The 15,029-nt window shown below is 41.4% G+C and overlaps 1 protein-coding gene across 3 annotated transcripts; it reads right to left on the bottom strand.

Annotated features, from left to right (window-relative positions):
* Nucleotides 1–614: 614 nt before the first annotated feature.
* spint2 (serine peptidase inhibitor, Kunitz type, 2) lies at nt 615–10,586 on the bottom strand. 3 transcript variants are annotated; one of them, XM_032544876.1, is made up of 10 exons: nt 10,058–10,586; nt 5,735–5,898; nt 4,783–4,867; nt 4,587–4,610; nt 3,913–4,074; nt 3,785–3,832; nt 3,540–3,707; nt 3,386–3,430; nt 2,442–2,550; nt 615–2,350 (listed from the first exon to the last, which is right to left on the bottom strand). In XM_032544876.1, exons 1-10 carry the CDS (start codon nt 10,461–10,463, stop codon nt 2,263–2,265), a joined length of 1,299 nt encoding a protein of 432 aa, XP_032400767.1. In that variant the 5' UTR covers nt 10,464–10,586; the 3' UTR covers nt 615–2,262. The 3 variants fall into 3 exon arrangements, with proteins under 3 accessions (XP_032400767.1, XP_032400766.1, XP_032400763.1); XM_032544875.1 differs by having other exon boundaries at nt 3,913–4,080; nt 4,593–4,610; nt 4,783–4,866; nt 5,728–5,898; XM_032544872.1 differs by having other exon boundaries at nt 4,783–4,866; nt 5,728–5,898.
* Nucleotides 10,587–15,029: the final 4,443 nt, after the last annotated feature.

The following is a 15,029-nucleotide window of genomic DNA, read 5'->3' on the forward strand; positions in this document are numbered from 1 at the left end:
TATTCTACACAGGTGGTGCAGCAGAGGCACATCTAGACGTTGCAGGGCACCGGCCCTCCAGGACTGGAGTTTGACACCTGTGCCATAGATGACAGCCTAGTTCTTCCAGGATTGTTAGAACTTGTTCTGAGACGTTCCGGATGTTTATCCATTGCAGTTCTGTCTTGGACAGAACTAGAACCAACTCTGGACTTGGTTTTGGTGTTGGCATCACACAGAACTTTCAGCAACTCCCAGATCTTCAAAACAGCCAGGATGGCTGATCAGAAAACCTCCCTGCTGGAGTCCATCCTTCCAGTCCGTAGTGGATGGTTTTCCTGGAAAAGTGGCTTTTTTGTTGCTTTTTGCACCAACAGAAACTTGCAGCTGATCCTGAGGATGCTCTGCTCCGGTGGCATTAATCTGCTGTGGTGGCATTAATCTGCTGTGGTGGCATTAATCTGCTCTGGTGGCATTAATCTGCTCCGGTGGCATTAATCTGCTCCGGTGGCATTAATCTGCTCCGGTGGCATTAATCTGCTCTGGTGGCATTAATCTGTTGGACGGCTCAAAGGGTTTTACCTGCTGTTAATCAATAACTCTGTGGAATGGAGTAAATAAGGAACTGATTCAGACTGAATTGGTTACATTTTATTTATTGTTTCTGTGGAGAGTTTTCCGCTTTTCATTCAGAAAATTGATCACAACAGAATGTTTAAAAATTAGCCGATCAATAACCTGATCAATAGCTAATTGCTTAAGTGGTATTTAAAAGTAGCTCGATAAACTCCAGAATGACCCTGCTGAGATCAATAGATTGGTGATCAGATTATTGATCACAGTGACACTTTAAAAAGCAATAAAACTTAAAAGTGATTCCAACAGTACACTTGACAGATTCCCTGATCAATAAGTAATAAAACTGACAGAAGCTGTTCAGATCTCAGCCTGCAGAGGGAACCAGACTGCAGGTGCATCATGGGAAATGGAGTTTAGCAGTAACAGTAATAATTTAGTGGTATGGTTTTCCACCTGCAGGCTGATTCTGTCACTTCCCGATCAATCAATACACATCTGATTACTATCATCAATAGCCCACATACACAACTTCTATTAAAAACTGATTAACATTTATAACTGATAGGGAAAACAGCAAACATTCATCAATAATTATTGTAACCCCACTGAAAAATTACCAATAATTGATTAAGTGAAAATGATCAAAACGATTCCTTGAATAATTGATTTAATTACATAAGAAAAACATCAAAGTTTAATTTTAACATATTTAATTAAAACTTTCTGAGCTCCGATCTGTCAACTGATCAGCTCACTGATCAATAATCACATCAACCTTAAAGGAACAGTATCCTCCTGACGGCCAATCAGAGGCTCTGCTCCGAGCTCTGGGCGGAGCCAGGAAACAGAACCAGTACAGTCCAAACAGCACATGACGAGGTGCTGATCTAATGTATTGATCTATTGGTAATCAGAAACTCTGCAGGTTCTGGATGGTTCTGATCGCCTCCTGTGAAGTTCTGGCTGTTAATGGACTTTGTGGCGGGATCTGAAGTGACGTTAGAATCTGATTGGTGCCGATATTTGGAGAAACACTCAGAGCTTCACCGGAGATGAAGTCCAGAACCAGAACTTCTGCCTGTATTGATCAGACAAGTGATCAATACAGGCAGAACTACCCAGAACCACAGATCCTTGGAGAAGTTGCTGGTTCGACTGCAGACAGGAAGTTTAAATGTTTCTCTTTGAAAGAAACGCCAATAATCACGAATCTGAATCATTCCCAATTGATGGTCAGTTATAATCAATTACTTTGTTTCTGACAAGAAACCAGGAGCTGATTCATGTCTGGAAATTTAAAATCAGGGTTGAATCGGTTTTACCGATTAGTCAGGAGACCTGGACAGGAACCGGTCCCTGAAGACAGGACCAGCTGCAATTTGGGTTGAACTTTGAGCCTGGAGGGTCTCTGCCAATCAAATGGCTCCTTTAACGAGGTGATCAGTAAGTGGTGATCAATAGAGGTGATCGATGACAAATCAGCCAGAGCTCTTATGCTGCAAGGAGAAGAAAACATTTATTGAAGCTGTGAGCTCCGCCTCAGAACTGAAGCTCCGCCCCTTTAGTCGCCTATGACTGAAGATAATTAACAGATTGTAGGATAATGGATCCAACCTTGGATCACATTCTTGTCACCCTGATGAATCCCTGTAAGAAGAGAGAGCGGATCAGTTCTGAGTCCGAGCCCCGGTGGACCCGGACCCCTCAGGCCTTTGGTTCCGGTTTGGGGCTTTCCGGGATGCTCAGCGAGTCCTGAGACGACAGCTCGTCTGCGATTAGCCCCCGCTTGTCACTGGAGACAGGAAGAGTTTCAGTCAGACGGCGTAAAGAAATAATCCTCAGTGATGCAGACCCGGGCCAGCAGGGGGCGCCACTAAGCTTACCTGATGGAGGAGTAGCGGCGGAACTGTCGGCGGCGTCTCACAGTCAAGATGACGAGCGTGGCGAGCAGCAGGGCGGAGATTATTGCCAGAGTGACGAAGAGGAAGAAGGCTTCAGGAGAGAGGAGATGAAGGTCACGCTTTACTTTTATTTTGAAAACACCTCACAGGAAGTTTAGGGTCATCTTCAGGTCACCCTTAATTGCAAACTAATAACCTTTATCATTAGGTTTGTCTGGAACCGATTACTGATGATTGATTTACCAACCAGTAAATCTGTAGGTTGGACTACTTTTACTCTGAAAGTCCTAAATGACAGGAAATCCACCATTAGTAAAAGAAAAAAAAAATTCTTGTACAGCTGTGCAGGTTCAGCTGCAGTCAGTGAGGGTCCCAAGCCCTTATCTAGCATCTCCCACAGATTAAACCTGGGTCCAACACTTTAATATCTGTAACAGTAGAAGGGCAAAGGTCAAACTGAGTCCTCTATATGCTGATGACACCGTTATATATCCTTCCATTTCCTGCCTGGAAAATGAGTTCTCTTAATTACAGGATCATTTCACCAACATCTAATGTGCCTTCTCTGGTCCCCATTTAGGTTTAATAGAAACCTGTAGTGAGATTTTATCCTTGGACGTAAATTGATGGTGTATAAAACTCGAGGTCCTCTGGTATCCGTCGTGATGCTACACTCCTCAGAGACAACCTGATTTTTCTTTACTGCAACAAAACCTCATCAGATTAAATTGTTCACAATGTTTGATTTTGCATCGACAAGCCTGCTTCAAAAACTATTTTCAGTTTTATTAGAAAATGTAAATATTTCAGATCTTTGAACAACTGAAGCAGAACCAGACAGATGTGGCTTCGATCACTTAATCTTTCCTTGGAGAGAAACATGAAAATAATCACAGCAACTTAAGGACGAAGACTAAGGAACTCACCTGCAGCCCATCTGCTTCTGGTTTCATCATGACTATCGAGCCGACCTGCAAGACAAGGAATGGATCAAATAATCAGGAGAGACAAACAGGTGACAGGTATTCAGCTCTTTTTATGAACAGTAGGTAAGAACAATCTGATTGGCCCAGTCCTCACCTGTCCCACTGCACACAGACATGCACTCCTCCTCAGACTCGAACTTGTTGTCGTTCCCACCACAACCGCCGTAGATGAAGGTCTTACAGGAGGCGGAGTCAGAGTCGTAGAAGAACATGGGGAAGGCGCCGCGACACACTCCAGACTGACGACTCAAACTGCAACGATCTGACAAAGATGCACAATAATTACCAACCGAGTCCATGAAGCCAAAGAACAGCGTCATGTCCAGCCCACTCTCACACCTGTGTCGTCTTCTGGGATCTTCTTGGAGGAAGGCAGGACAGAGACTCCTACAGCAAACAATGGGCCATTAGTTCCAGTCTTGCCTGTAGTCTGGAGTCTCTAGGTAGAACTAGACCTGGTACCTCACCTGTACAGGTGGACTTGCAATGGTTCTCATCCATGTAATTGTTCTTGTTTCCTTTGCAGCCGCCGTAGTAGAAGGTCTGACAGATGCCCGTCTCTTTGTTGTAGTACCAGCGCTGAAAGGAAGCTCTGCATGGACCCTGCTCATACTCCGCTTCACACAGCTCTGCAATCGGGCAACAGCAACCCACACAATCAACCAGGAACCCTCCAAAACCCAAATGAACCGCCACCCCAGAGTGATCCTCCAAAACAAAGGAATCTCTAGAGAAACCCAGAGGAACTCCAAAGCATCCTTCCAAACATCAAGGAGGAACTTCAGGACCTTTCCCCAGTGCAGAGCCACCAGGCTTTACTTGTCCCCCGGCAGGCTCAGAGTTGTTGGTTTTAAATAGGGTCTTTATAAACCAGTAGAAGTGACAGTAAAGAAGCAGGTTTCTAGCTGACCCAGTGAACTGGGCATGAGGAAGTTCACACCAGTTGTGTCGTCCCTGCACCTGCCCAAATTTCCAAATTATGACCCCTTCTTGTGCACCTCCAAATTTTTGTAACTCAACACAAAAACACAGTGGGTTTCACTGGTCCCACTGGGCTCAGTAGGTTTTCTGGGGGAAAACCCTGGACCCCGAATGTTTCTCCAGAACCAAACCCACCAGAACAGTTTGGAGTGAGACGTACCTGTGAACTGATCAGCTGAGATTTCTGCAGGAAACAGAGAAAGAGTTCGGTGAGTAAAAGGTTCATCAATCCTAACTTCTCAGCTTCTTACAAACTGCGGTCCGGAACCATAAACGGACCTGCTTGTTACTGGAGTTAAATATTGATCTTTGACCTATGAATAAATCGCTGTTTAACTGAGTTTGAGGAGACTAACCGGACTTGAGTTGGGGGGCCATCCGAGGAGCTTTGGGAGCCGACTCTGGAGCAGAAGTTGGGACGTCTTCAAGCAGAACCGAACCTGAACACACAAGTTATTAATGAGACATTAGCAGGTCAGATAAAAGCTTCCCTTCAGATCGATTATTCGTGGTTCCTCTCAGATTTAAAAGTGTTTTGTTTCACAACATTTCTCAGATGGACAGAACAAAGAACTGCTGAACTTTAACACACTTCCTCTCGGCTCCTGTTTTCTCTGCAGAACAAATAAAGCAGCTTTTGTCTGCAGCCCCGCCCTCCCACCTGTTGTTGTTGGTTATATGAACTGGGAGCGGTGCTGCCTATCTGGACCCTCCCAGTTTGTTTTATGATGGTCATTGTGATGATCCAAAACAAACACAGAGAGACAGCGTCTGATTTTCAGCCCGAGGCTGAAGGAAGCAGGATAAAACCAGACCCACCATGAATTACAACCCAACTTCAAACCTGAACTTTCAAGTTTTTATGTTTCTCTCGAGCTTCCTGGAGCTCAAATAAATCAAACATTGCAGCACCTCACTTCCTTATTTTGCTCTAGCACCACTAAGGTTCGACTGGAATCTTGTCAAATTCTCAGATGTGATCCAGAATCCAAACCTTCCCGCAGCCGGTCCGGAGCGGTTCTGTGTTCAGTCACATGAGGTCAAACCCATCAACCGCTCAGTCTGGGATTTCATACCTTTAATTTGGGGTGGTTGTCAACCAGTGGAAAGAGTTTTACTGGATCATATCTGACAATTCAGCAAGTGCAAACTGAAGTTCAATTCCAGATTTCTCCAACGCCACATGTCAATGTTCCTTTGGGCCCAAAGCCACGTGTTTCCTAACTTTTTACATCTCCAGACGGTTTCTGTTCTCTGACCATGAAGACCAGACCGCTGGCAGGCCAGCGAGCGGATCTTACCGGTGACGCCGCTGCAGGCGTTGTTGCACTCTTCCTGGGACTGGAAGTTGTTGCCGTTGCTCTGGCAGCCGCCGTAGATGAAGCTGGTGCAGGTCTGGCTCGTCACGTTGTAGAAGAACCTGGGGAACGCCCCGCGACATGGACCCGTGTTCTGAGGCAGACGGCAAATATCTGAGAGAGACAGGAACTGCAGTTTTAACACTGAGGTCAGAGAAAGGGGATTTTTTCCACTGAGGAAACTTTCATTCCTGCTTGTTTAAGGCAGGCTGCTGAAGCAAAAAAGATTTTCTTCACATTGTTTTAAGTCTCCTGTTGGAAGGATCTTAAACATTTACAAGAAAGGTGGATGCCAAATGAACTGAAAGTCACCAATGCCTCTTTCCACCGAGTGGTACAACAGAATTTGGTCAGCTATTTTGTCTGTTTCCCTTGTAATAGTGGACGGTACCACCAACCCGTCCCACACCGCTCCTGAGGACCCTTTAGTTCTAGCTCTGTAGGCTATGGTTCGGTACGGTTAGGGTGGAGCGACTGCCGTCACGACGACATCCATCGACCCAGGGACAGAAAAACATCAGCTTGCAACAAGAACAAGAAATATTTGTTTTTCATCGCACTGGAATGACACCAGGTTGGGCGTTCGGGTTTAACCCCGCTCGTCCAGTGAGAGTCCAATTGGCGGTAGAAACGCTCTCCTGAATGACCATAAACTACTAGACCGACCCGCTCAGTGGAAATGAGGCGTCATCTAAATTGTGGGTCGTTTCTCATGTGAAATCTGATATCAAAGTTTTCATGTTTCTTTGGACTTCGTCCTCCTTGCAAACGTAAATCCTATTGGACAACATCAGTTTTATTTGTGTAATTCTTTTAAATCTAAATTCCAGAGTTTCACACATTGTTACCATTTACTGTTGATTGAACTGAGTCTCAGCAGAAAGCTGTGGAAACCGTCGGTTTGATAATGAGGACTGGTTGATCCGGCTACTTGTTTTACCTCCAAACATTAACTTCAGAACATCTCATGTCTAAAACCAAACAGTTTTTGTTTCTCATAAAAGGCTTTGATCTCTACAGGAATAATACACAGCAAATTCCTTTGTAACCAGCAGGGGGCGACATCCCAGGCAAGTAAACTTTATTTTAGTTTTCTGGACAAACCAATCTGGGACTCCACAGAAGAAAGAAAAAACCTGAAAATAACAGAAACAGTGAAGAGAATCACTGATCTGTAAATCACCTGACCTGATTATTCTGATTGGTTTTGTTGGAAAAGTCACTAAATACAGAGTTTGTAAGTAACAAGTTACATTTATTTGACTAACTAAATGTACTTTTAGAAGTATTTTTACTACACTGTACTTTGTATTTTTACTTAAGTAACTTTATTCTGAAGTATTGCTGCTTTTACTTGAGTAAATTTCTGGGTACTTGACACAACAAACTTGTTTTAACCAAAAATTCACCAGACATGCAGTTTCTGTTTCATAAATTTTATATTGAAAGGAATTTGCCTGGTTTTATTTGATTATTTATATGAATTGCTTCCTTTTTGGTCTTTAAAATGCCAAAATTTTCATTCAACTTTATATTTTGGTCCATCTGTTGATGTAATTTTTAAATATTAAATGATGGATGCTTTGATTAGTTACTCAGCGGAATAGCTAAGCCTATTGCAATAATCAAATCAATTAATTGCATTATAAATTAAAACTCACAATAATATTTATTTACATTATTTATCATGTTTTAAAATCTTTCTACAAAAAATCTGGACGATAAAAGTTTTCAGTCTGGTGCTTTGTTCTCTAAACCTTTTTAAAGGACATTTTTATTAACAGACTTTATAATTTATTTGTTACCATCATCAGTTTAAAATGGTCTCAAAACAATAATGCTGATTCATCCTTCTGAGGAAAACTCAAAGTTCTTGGAAATGTAAACAGGAAGTGATGTCAGAAACATCAGAAGTGGGCTTTGTTAACCGGAGGCTCCGCCCCCACCTGAGAACAATCCAATCTGATCTAAAAACGAACACAAAGGTGAAGCCAGGTGTGTGAAGTGATCACACTCTGCTCCGGGCCTGAGGCATTGTGAGAAACAGCGGGCCAGTCAGAACCAGAGGAACCGGAACCAGACCGGTTCTCATACCTGAGCTGAGCCTCAGTCAGCAGTGAGTCAACTGCTGAGCTGAAAAACAGCAGCTCAGCGTTGGAGCTTTAATTAGTCTTTAGAGAGCATTTGCTAGTTTTTATTAGTTAAATATCGTTTAGTTTTACTTTAGCTTCTATTAGTTATAGCAGTAGTTGTGGTTTTTTCATACATAAGTTAATTTAGTTAACTATAACAAGGATGTTATAGTTAACATCCTTGTTATAGTTAACTAAATTAACTATCTTTCTATAACAAGGATGTTATAGTTAACTAAAACAAATGAAAAAAAATACAACTAACTGGAACTATATCATGCAGTTACTAAAAATTGAGTAATTTGTTGACAAATTACGGAACTCCATGCTGCTCCTGGTGGCTACGCTACGCTAGTTCACAAAATGGCAACATGCATTTTTGAAAATGGTTCTGTTGAGTATTCATTATATTAAACCACCTTTGTGAATTCTGTACATAAAAATGAACCAAAATATGAAAGTACTAAAACTAATAAACACTGAACTGAAGCTAAACAATACGTAACTATTAAAAACTAGCATAAAAAAACTAAAGCTGAGAAAGTCACAACTAAATTATAATGAAAACCCAAAACTATAAAACCCCCAAAACTCAACAGAAGATAAAAGTTTCACAAAATGGCTTCAATTATTGTTGAACTACCAACTGACTGATGTTTCATCACAACTGTTGCCGTTTTACAGACCAGCGTAGCGAAGCCGCCTGTAGGAGCCGTAATCTGGCGACAGCTGACATGAACATCTAATAAAGGCTAATAAATGGATTCATAATGAGAAAAACAAAGGATATTATAGCTATAATTTGAGTGCGTTTTAGTTTGTTTTATAAAAACAGGTGATATGGTTCCGATTAGTTACAGTTTTTCCACATTAATTACCGTTTTTATTTACTTCAGTTACAGGAAATGTTTCAGTTTTCATTAATTCAGCACATTAACCTTGGTTCTGAACTCCAGAAACTTCAGATTGGGTTTATGAGAGGAGGTCCAATGTGATCTGGATCGGGTCTGGATCAGAGATGACCCAGGAAACTGGAGCGGTTCTGACCCGGATAGTGTTCACATCTCTGCAAGAACCAACGGCAAATAAAAACTGGACTCGGATCAGAAAAAGTTCTCCTTTTAAATGTTAAGCCAGAACTGATGCAAACGGACTCTGAACCGGGACAGAACACAATCCGGATCATTCCGTTTGATGGAGGGAATGGTTTAAATCTATGATCAGAACTGGTTCTGATATCAGTTTGAAAATTAAAGCATGTTCTTAGTTTGAGATCCAGAACATTTTCAATCTGTTTGGTTCTGTCCACTTTTCCAGTTTCAGTCTCAGTTTCCTGGTTCTGAAAATGCTGGTTCTGCAGTGATCGGATAAAACCCAGAAACATCAGAGAACCGAACCTGTCCTCATTAATTCATCTGAGGAACCAAACGGTTCTGGATCACTTCCTGTTCTGGACGCCGGGTCTCAGCAGAATCATCTGGTTCTGACAGTGAAAGCCTGCTCTCATTTTGGAACAGCAGCCAAACCAGACCAGAACCCAAACGGACTCTATCAGTAAATCATGTCAGTTTGGAGCAGCAGATCAGGACAAACAGGAAGTAGAGATCCTGCATGGAATTCAACTTCCTGTTACCTGAGCAGGTTTTCTAAACCACCTCCACTTTCAACATTTGAGTGAAATAATTTATTTTAAAGAATTGCTTAAATATCAAACACAAAAGCCAGTCTTTATGCCGATATGTTGACACTTCAAATTAATATTTGAAATTCTTTTTGTAACATTTCCTGTTTTACTTTCCTCATCATGTTTGTGTGATTCCTTCTTCTTATTATTTTATTCTTTATTTCTGTTCAGTTTCATGTCAAATCTACTTTTATTGTTATGGTGTGTTTATTATTATTCTCAAAGATTAAAAGACAACAGCAAGTAAACTCAGGAGACCGGAAGTGGGGCCAAGCTGATGGCTCCTCATCTTTAACTCAATCATGTTGATCAGAAGTTGGGCGGAAGTTTATTTCCGGTCACTCATGACGCCCCTTTTGATATACAACCAGCTGACTGATCAGGAAACTAACCCGACATTAATCCCAGCTTTAACTAAAGATTAATGACTGATTGTTTGGTACTTTCCGGCGCTCACCGCTGTTGTTGCTCCGCGGCTCTACGGCGTCCAGCAGCGGGACGACGTGCCCGCCTGTGGGGGCTTCCTGCTCGGCCTCGCGCTGCTGCTTCTTCCGGAACGCCTGGAACTGGGAGTTCTGCTGCAGCGAGCAGCCGGCCGGCCCGCAGCTCACCAGCATGCACTGCATCCCTCCGTCCGCCGGCCGACCGACCACAGCCAGGTCGCAGCCCGCCTCTTCGCAGCAGGCGGCCCGGCAGCTCTCCTCGTCCGACACCTCCTGAGTCTGGCCCAGGTAGCGCGCCCCGGCTGCGAGGGAGTCCGGGTGGAGGCTCTGGTTCGGATCGGCGGACTGGTCCCAGTCACAGGTCTGAGCCCGTCCCAGCTGGACCAGGAAGCCCAGCAGCAGCAGCTTCAGAGTGAACATTGTGGAAATATCTTCCTGAGGACTGATTTCCTCTAGTCCTGATTTAAGCTGCAAGAAGCAGAACCGAAAATGTTAAACAGCTGGTGACTTCCGCCTCTTACAGCCAGTTGTGTCGCAGTTTAGTTTACCTGCGACAGGTGAAGTCACTTAAGCCACGCCCCTTGCGACACACATGACAGTAGCATTGTTTCACCAATCCAGTCCATCTGGTGACTGTTTCCTTTATCAGAACCAGAACCAGAACCAACTGCGTTGTTCTGACATAAATCCAGGTTATTTCATAAAATCCGACAAATTTAATAATAATTAATAATAATAATAATAATAATAATAATAATAATAATAATAATAAAAAGAAACAAAATGAGAGCTGATCTGCGAAAACATCAGAACACAATCAGAACCAGGATCTGGACTCGGAACCAGAATCTAAACCTTTCAGCTTTTCTATATCAAAACTTAAATGAAGTCAAGTCAGCCCCTCCGTGTCCAGCTGGTTTTTATTTTATTTTATTAATAAAACAAACAAAAATGTCTGTTTTGTTTCCAAAACAAAACAATGCAGCAGCACACACTGGACACCAGGATTTATTATTCTCATTTTGAACAGCAAGCTTCCCACCTGTTATAATATAAATCTCACAATAGCAAATGAAAGCTTAAAGAACTAAATTAAATAAAACAAAGTATTAGCTTTATGTTTTTTAATTGTCATAAGAAAAAGAAAGAAAATGCAGAAACAAAACAACCTTTATGGAACTAATAAATACTAAAGTAACTTTGGATTATTTTCTGTAGTCTAACTAGAAATAAAAATGTAAAATACTTGTATATGTGTGTGTGTGTGTGTGTATATGTGTGTGTGTGTATTGATATAGATATGTCTATATATATGACAGGGTCTGTAATTAATTAATTGCAAGCAACATTTTCAATTGAAAAACCTTTTTTGTTGCTAAATTATTGAATATACATATGAGGTCAACAGTAAAGATATTTATAGTTTTTATTCTGATTATTTTACCATCAGATTGGAGAAAAGTTCAGGAAGTTCTGATCATTCATGGAGCTTATTTAGAAACATGGACTATGGCGCTAACATTAGCATTAGCTGCTACCTGTTTAGCGTTCAGATGCTATTTTAGGCTTCAATAGCTTTGCTAGCAGGCTAACTGCTTTAGCACAACTTGATCACAACAACAGTCTTTCCAGCATCCAATCAGATTGTGTAGAAGCAGAAATGAGCCCCAGTGGGCCGAGAGAATCCGCTTTTTACAGATATCATTTGTGCGTTATATTTACCAGCATGCCATAAAAATGCAATTAATCGCGTTACATTTTTTAACGCTGAACGTCACCCGCTCCACCGGTTCCCCTTTAATGAGAGCTGAAGCTGGTGGACTGGACTTCTTTCTAAGATCTTTTATTTCGTTGACATTCAGTTTCAAGTTTTAAGTAAAAGTTGTCACACCAAAAATAAAACCTTCAGCAGCTGACCGGGTGGATCATCCTCTCCCTCCAACAGGCTGATAATAACTTTGTCATCAGGAAACTTCAACATCTAATGTCTGTTTACTCAAAATCTGACCCATTATTATTTCTGTTTTATCACCTCTACGTGTCACATCCTTAAAATTACACCATTTGTGACTAATTAGGGGTGAGATGATCTTGTGATGTTGAAACAACATGATCTTTCTTGACTTTTTCAAGTCAAGCCATTAGGCCATTAGGCCTCAGACATGTTTCTGAGGCTCTTTTTTAAAGTTAGAGAAAAACTACTTCCTGTGTTGCTCAACAGGTTGTCTTAGTAACTCATCAGCTGACTTCCTGCCTGCTGCTCTGGATGTCATAATAACCGCACACTGACGCTGGAGCAACCCCACAAACATGAAAAGAAATGATAAAATGGAGGAAATATGAAGCTAATAACAGATTCAGCTCTGCAACATGTCTGCTCTTGTCTCATCACTTCAGAGTTTCTGGAGATGTTTTGATCTTTCTGTGTTTGGTTTTAATTCATATTTCTGTGTTAATCATCATTAGTCTTATTTTAAATCAGAGTTTATTTGTGTTTACTGTTTCTGTTACTTTCAGGGTTTTTCCTTCATCCCAGATTGGTTTGGTTCTCCCTTCCCTAGCTGTCTCTACTTCCCTCTGATTAGCTCGTCTGGTTCCTAACCGACTCTCTTCTCTTCTCTCCCTCTGTGTTTTGTTCCCTACTGGCTCCATTAGTTTCTCTCTGTGACTTTCTACTGCAGCTTTTCTCTGTAAATGTTCATTTGACCTTCATTAAGTTGCTTTAATTCACTGTTTTAAGATCTTATCTGCACTTCGGTGTGATTCCAAGAACTCGCTACATGGCAGAAGGAATGGTGGCTTGTTGTTCTTGGGTTAGATTGAATTCTTAAATTACTGATAAAACTTTGTACTGATATAACCGACATGTTGAACATGCAAATTAATGTAGGTTTTCACAGTAAAAGCTCCCATGACGCCATTGGTTTGGAGGTTTCCTGTGTTTTTGGTGATAATAAATTGAAGTTTGTGATTTTTCTTAGAAGGAAAATGAGCAGATATGGAGCAGTACTCTATGTTGAAATGAAAATAGCTGAATTGTTTACTGCCTCAGTGAAACCAGCCGTTTGGTTGTTCCGTCTTTAGAACAGACTGACTCTTCACTGCCATCTGGTGGCCATTACAACTCATCACACCCAGTGGCGGACTAAAGCAGGTTCACCAGTGAATACGTGAACTGGCCGTGCTGAGGTTTAATTGTATGTGCTGGTGGGAAGAGTTTGTCCATTTTTAACTTCTGAACCAGAGCAGCACCAGCTGGTTGGATTTCAGAGTCCTGGGGTTCTGCGGGTCCAACCTCCAGCAGAAATCCCGTCTGATGAGACCCGTCTGCACGCAGAGGACCCTCAGGATGGGGACCCACTGAGGATGTGCAAGGACATTTATATAAATTTAAAGGTTGTTTATGAATATGTAGAGAGGAAAATGTTTGTGTTTCCATTGTATCTTAATTTATAAATTGCATATATTTTAATGAATAGATTTCACTATATGAATTTTGAGGTTGAAAGGTTGTTTATATGAATATGTAGGCAGAAAAACATGTATTCTTACTGTATTTTGTTTTATAAGTTGTTCACTGTAGAGACGCAGCTCCTCGCCCACTCAGCTCCTTCAGACTAGCCAGCAGCAATTAGCAAACACTTGGTGGACCTGAGCATCTGCTGAGCTCATTAAAGGAGCTACTTCTCAGAGCAACGCTGGTAAAGTCTTAGTAGAGTCACTTTGTAATAACTTCCTGAAGGCAGAAGTTCAGAAAGAACAGGCGTTTCTTAAAGAGACAGAGCCCCAATTTCAAAGCGTTAAACTACAAAGTCAAATTTCTTTTAAGTCATATTTGAAATATATGGCATTTTAAATACAACTGAAGGTAACAGTTACCTGATTGTGCTATAAAATGTGCAACTAACGTGACCCTGAGTTACATTCCTCTAACCATTCGAAACTTTAAAATGTAGATCACACATCTACATCTCTGCTTCTCTGCTCCAGTTAAAACCCTCTGCGATCCGCCGCCGCTGTCACATGACCCAGAAAAAACCACATGGCCAACCCCCCTCTGTAACACAAACATGGAAATAATCATCATCAATAAATCATTTCAGCCGATAACCATGTCAATGCAGCATTCAGCTTCTATGCACCACAAATCTGGAACAAACTTCCAGAAAACTGCAGAACAGCTGAAACACTGAGTTCCTTTAAATCCAGACTAAAAGCCCAGCTGGTCAGAGTCACTTTTGAACCACAATGAATGAAACATTGACCAACATATTTGATGATTATTGATGATTTGGATGATGGCACTCATCAAAATGCAATAGTTGTTACTGGTTTCTCAATTAGTGAATAAGATGTATTTTATGACTTCTTATTGTTTTTATGATATAAAACACTTTGAACTGCCTTATTGCTGTACAAATAAACCTCATCGATTGATTGATGTAGCGTCTAATGTCTGTGTGTTTACTATTAATACATTTTTTCATGGTAAGCAGTTCAGACATCAGATTATGTAAAGAATCTCTTGATCAGTTTATAAAAACTAATAAGTTACTCTCTGGTCCTACATCATGAGTGTGAGCATCTTAAAACCACTCAGAAGTAAAAGATAGAGGTCACAAGAGTTAGTAGTAGTTTTTTTTTTTGTTGTGGAAAGTGACCTGAAAAAAGAGAGAAACAGGAAGAATCATCTGCGACGGCAGCAGTTAAAGACGCAGCAGCTGCTTCACAACCTGCAGCTTCAGTCAGGCCAGCCCAGATTCAATGCTCCAAACAATCGTTTTCAGAACGTTTCAGTTAATTATTCAGATGCCAGAACCTTAAAGAAATGCTGGGATGCCAACAAGGACGATCTCGCTTCTCCAGGAAGAGTTTCAGCAGCCTGACTTCATCAATGTTCACAGATATTTAAACATCCCAGTGAGAGAAACACTGACAAATGTTGTTTATTGTAGATTCAAATTTAGAGTTTGCACTAAAGGGAGG

The sequence above is a fragment of the Xiphophorus hellerii genome, chromosome 18 (assembly GCF_003331165.1).
Source record: "Xiphophorus hellerii strain 12219 chromosome 18, Xiphophorus_hellerii-4.1, whole genome shotgun sequence".
Classification (NCBI taxonomy): domain Eukaryota; kingdom Metazoa; phylum Chordata; class Actinopteri; order Cyprinodontiformes; family Poeciliidae; genus Xiphophorus; species Xiphophorus hellerii.

Coding starts and splice junctions, on each gene's coding strand:
- spint2 (XM_032544875.1), bottom strand. CDS start 10,463: ATGTTCACTCTGAAGCTGCTGCTGCTGGGCTTCCTGGTCCAGCTGGGA. Junction 3,833..3,912: donor TTGCAAGTCCACCTGTACAG/GTGAGGTACCAG, acceptor TGTTTGCTGTAG/GAGTCTCTGTCCTGCCTTCC. Junction 3,708..3,784: donor GATCCCAGAAGACGACACAG/GTGTGAGAGTGG, acceptor CATCTTTGTCAG/ATCGTTGCAGTTTGAGTCGT.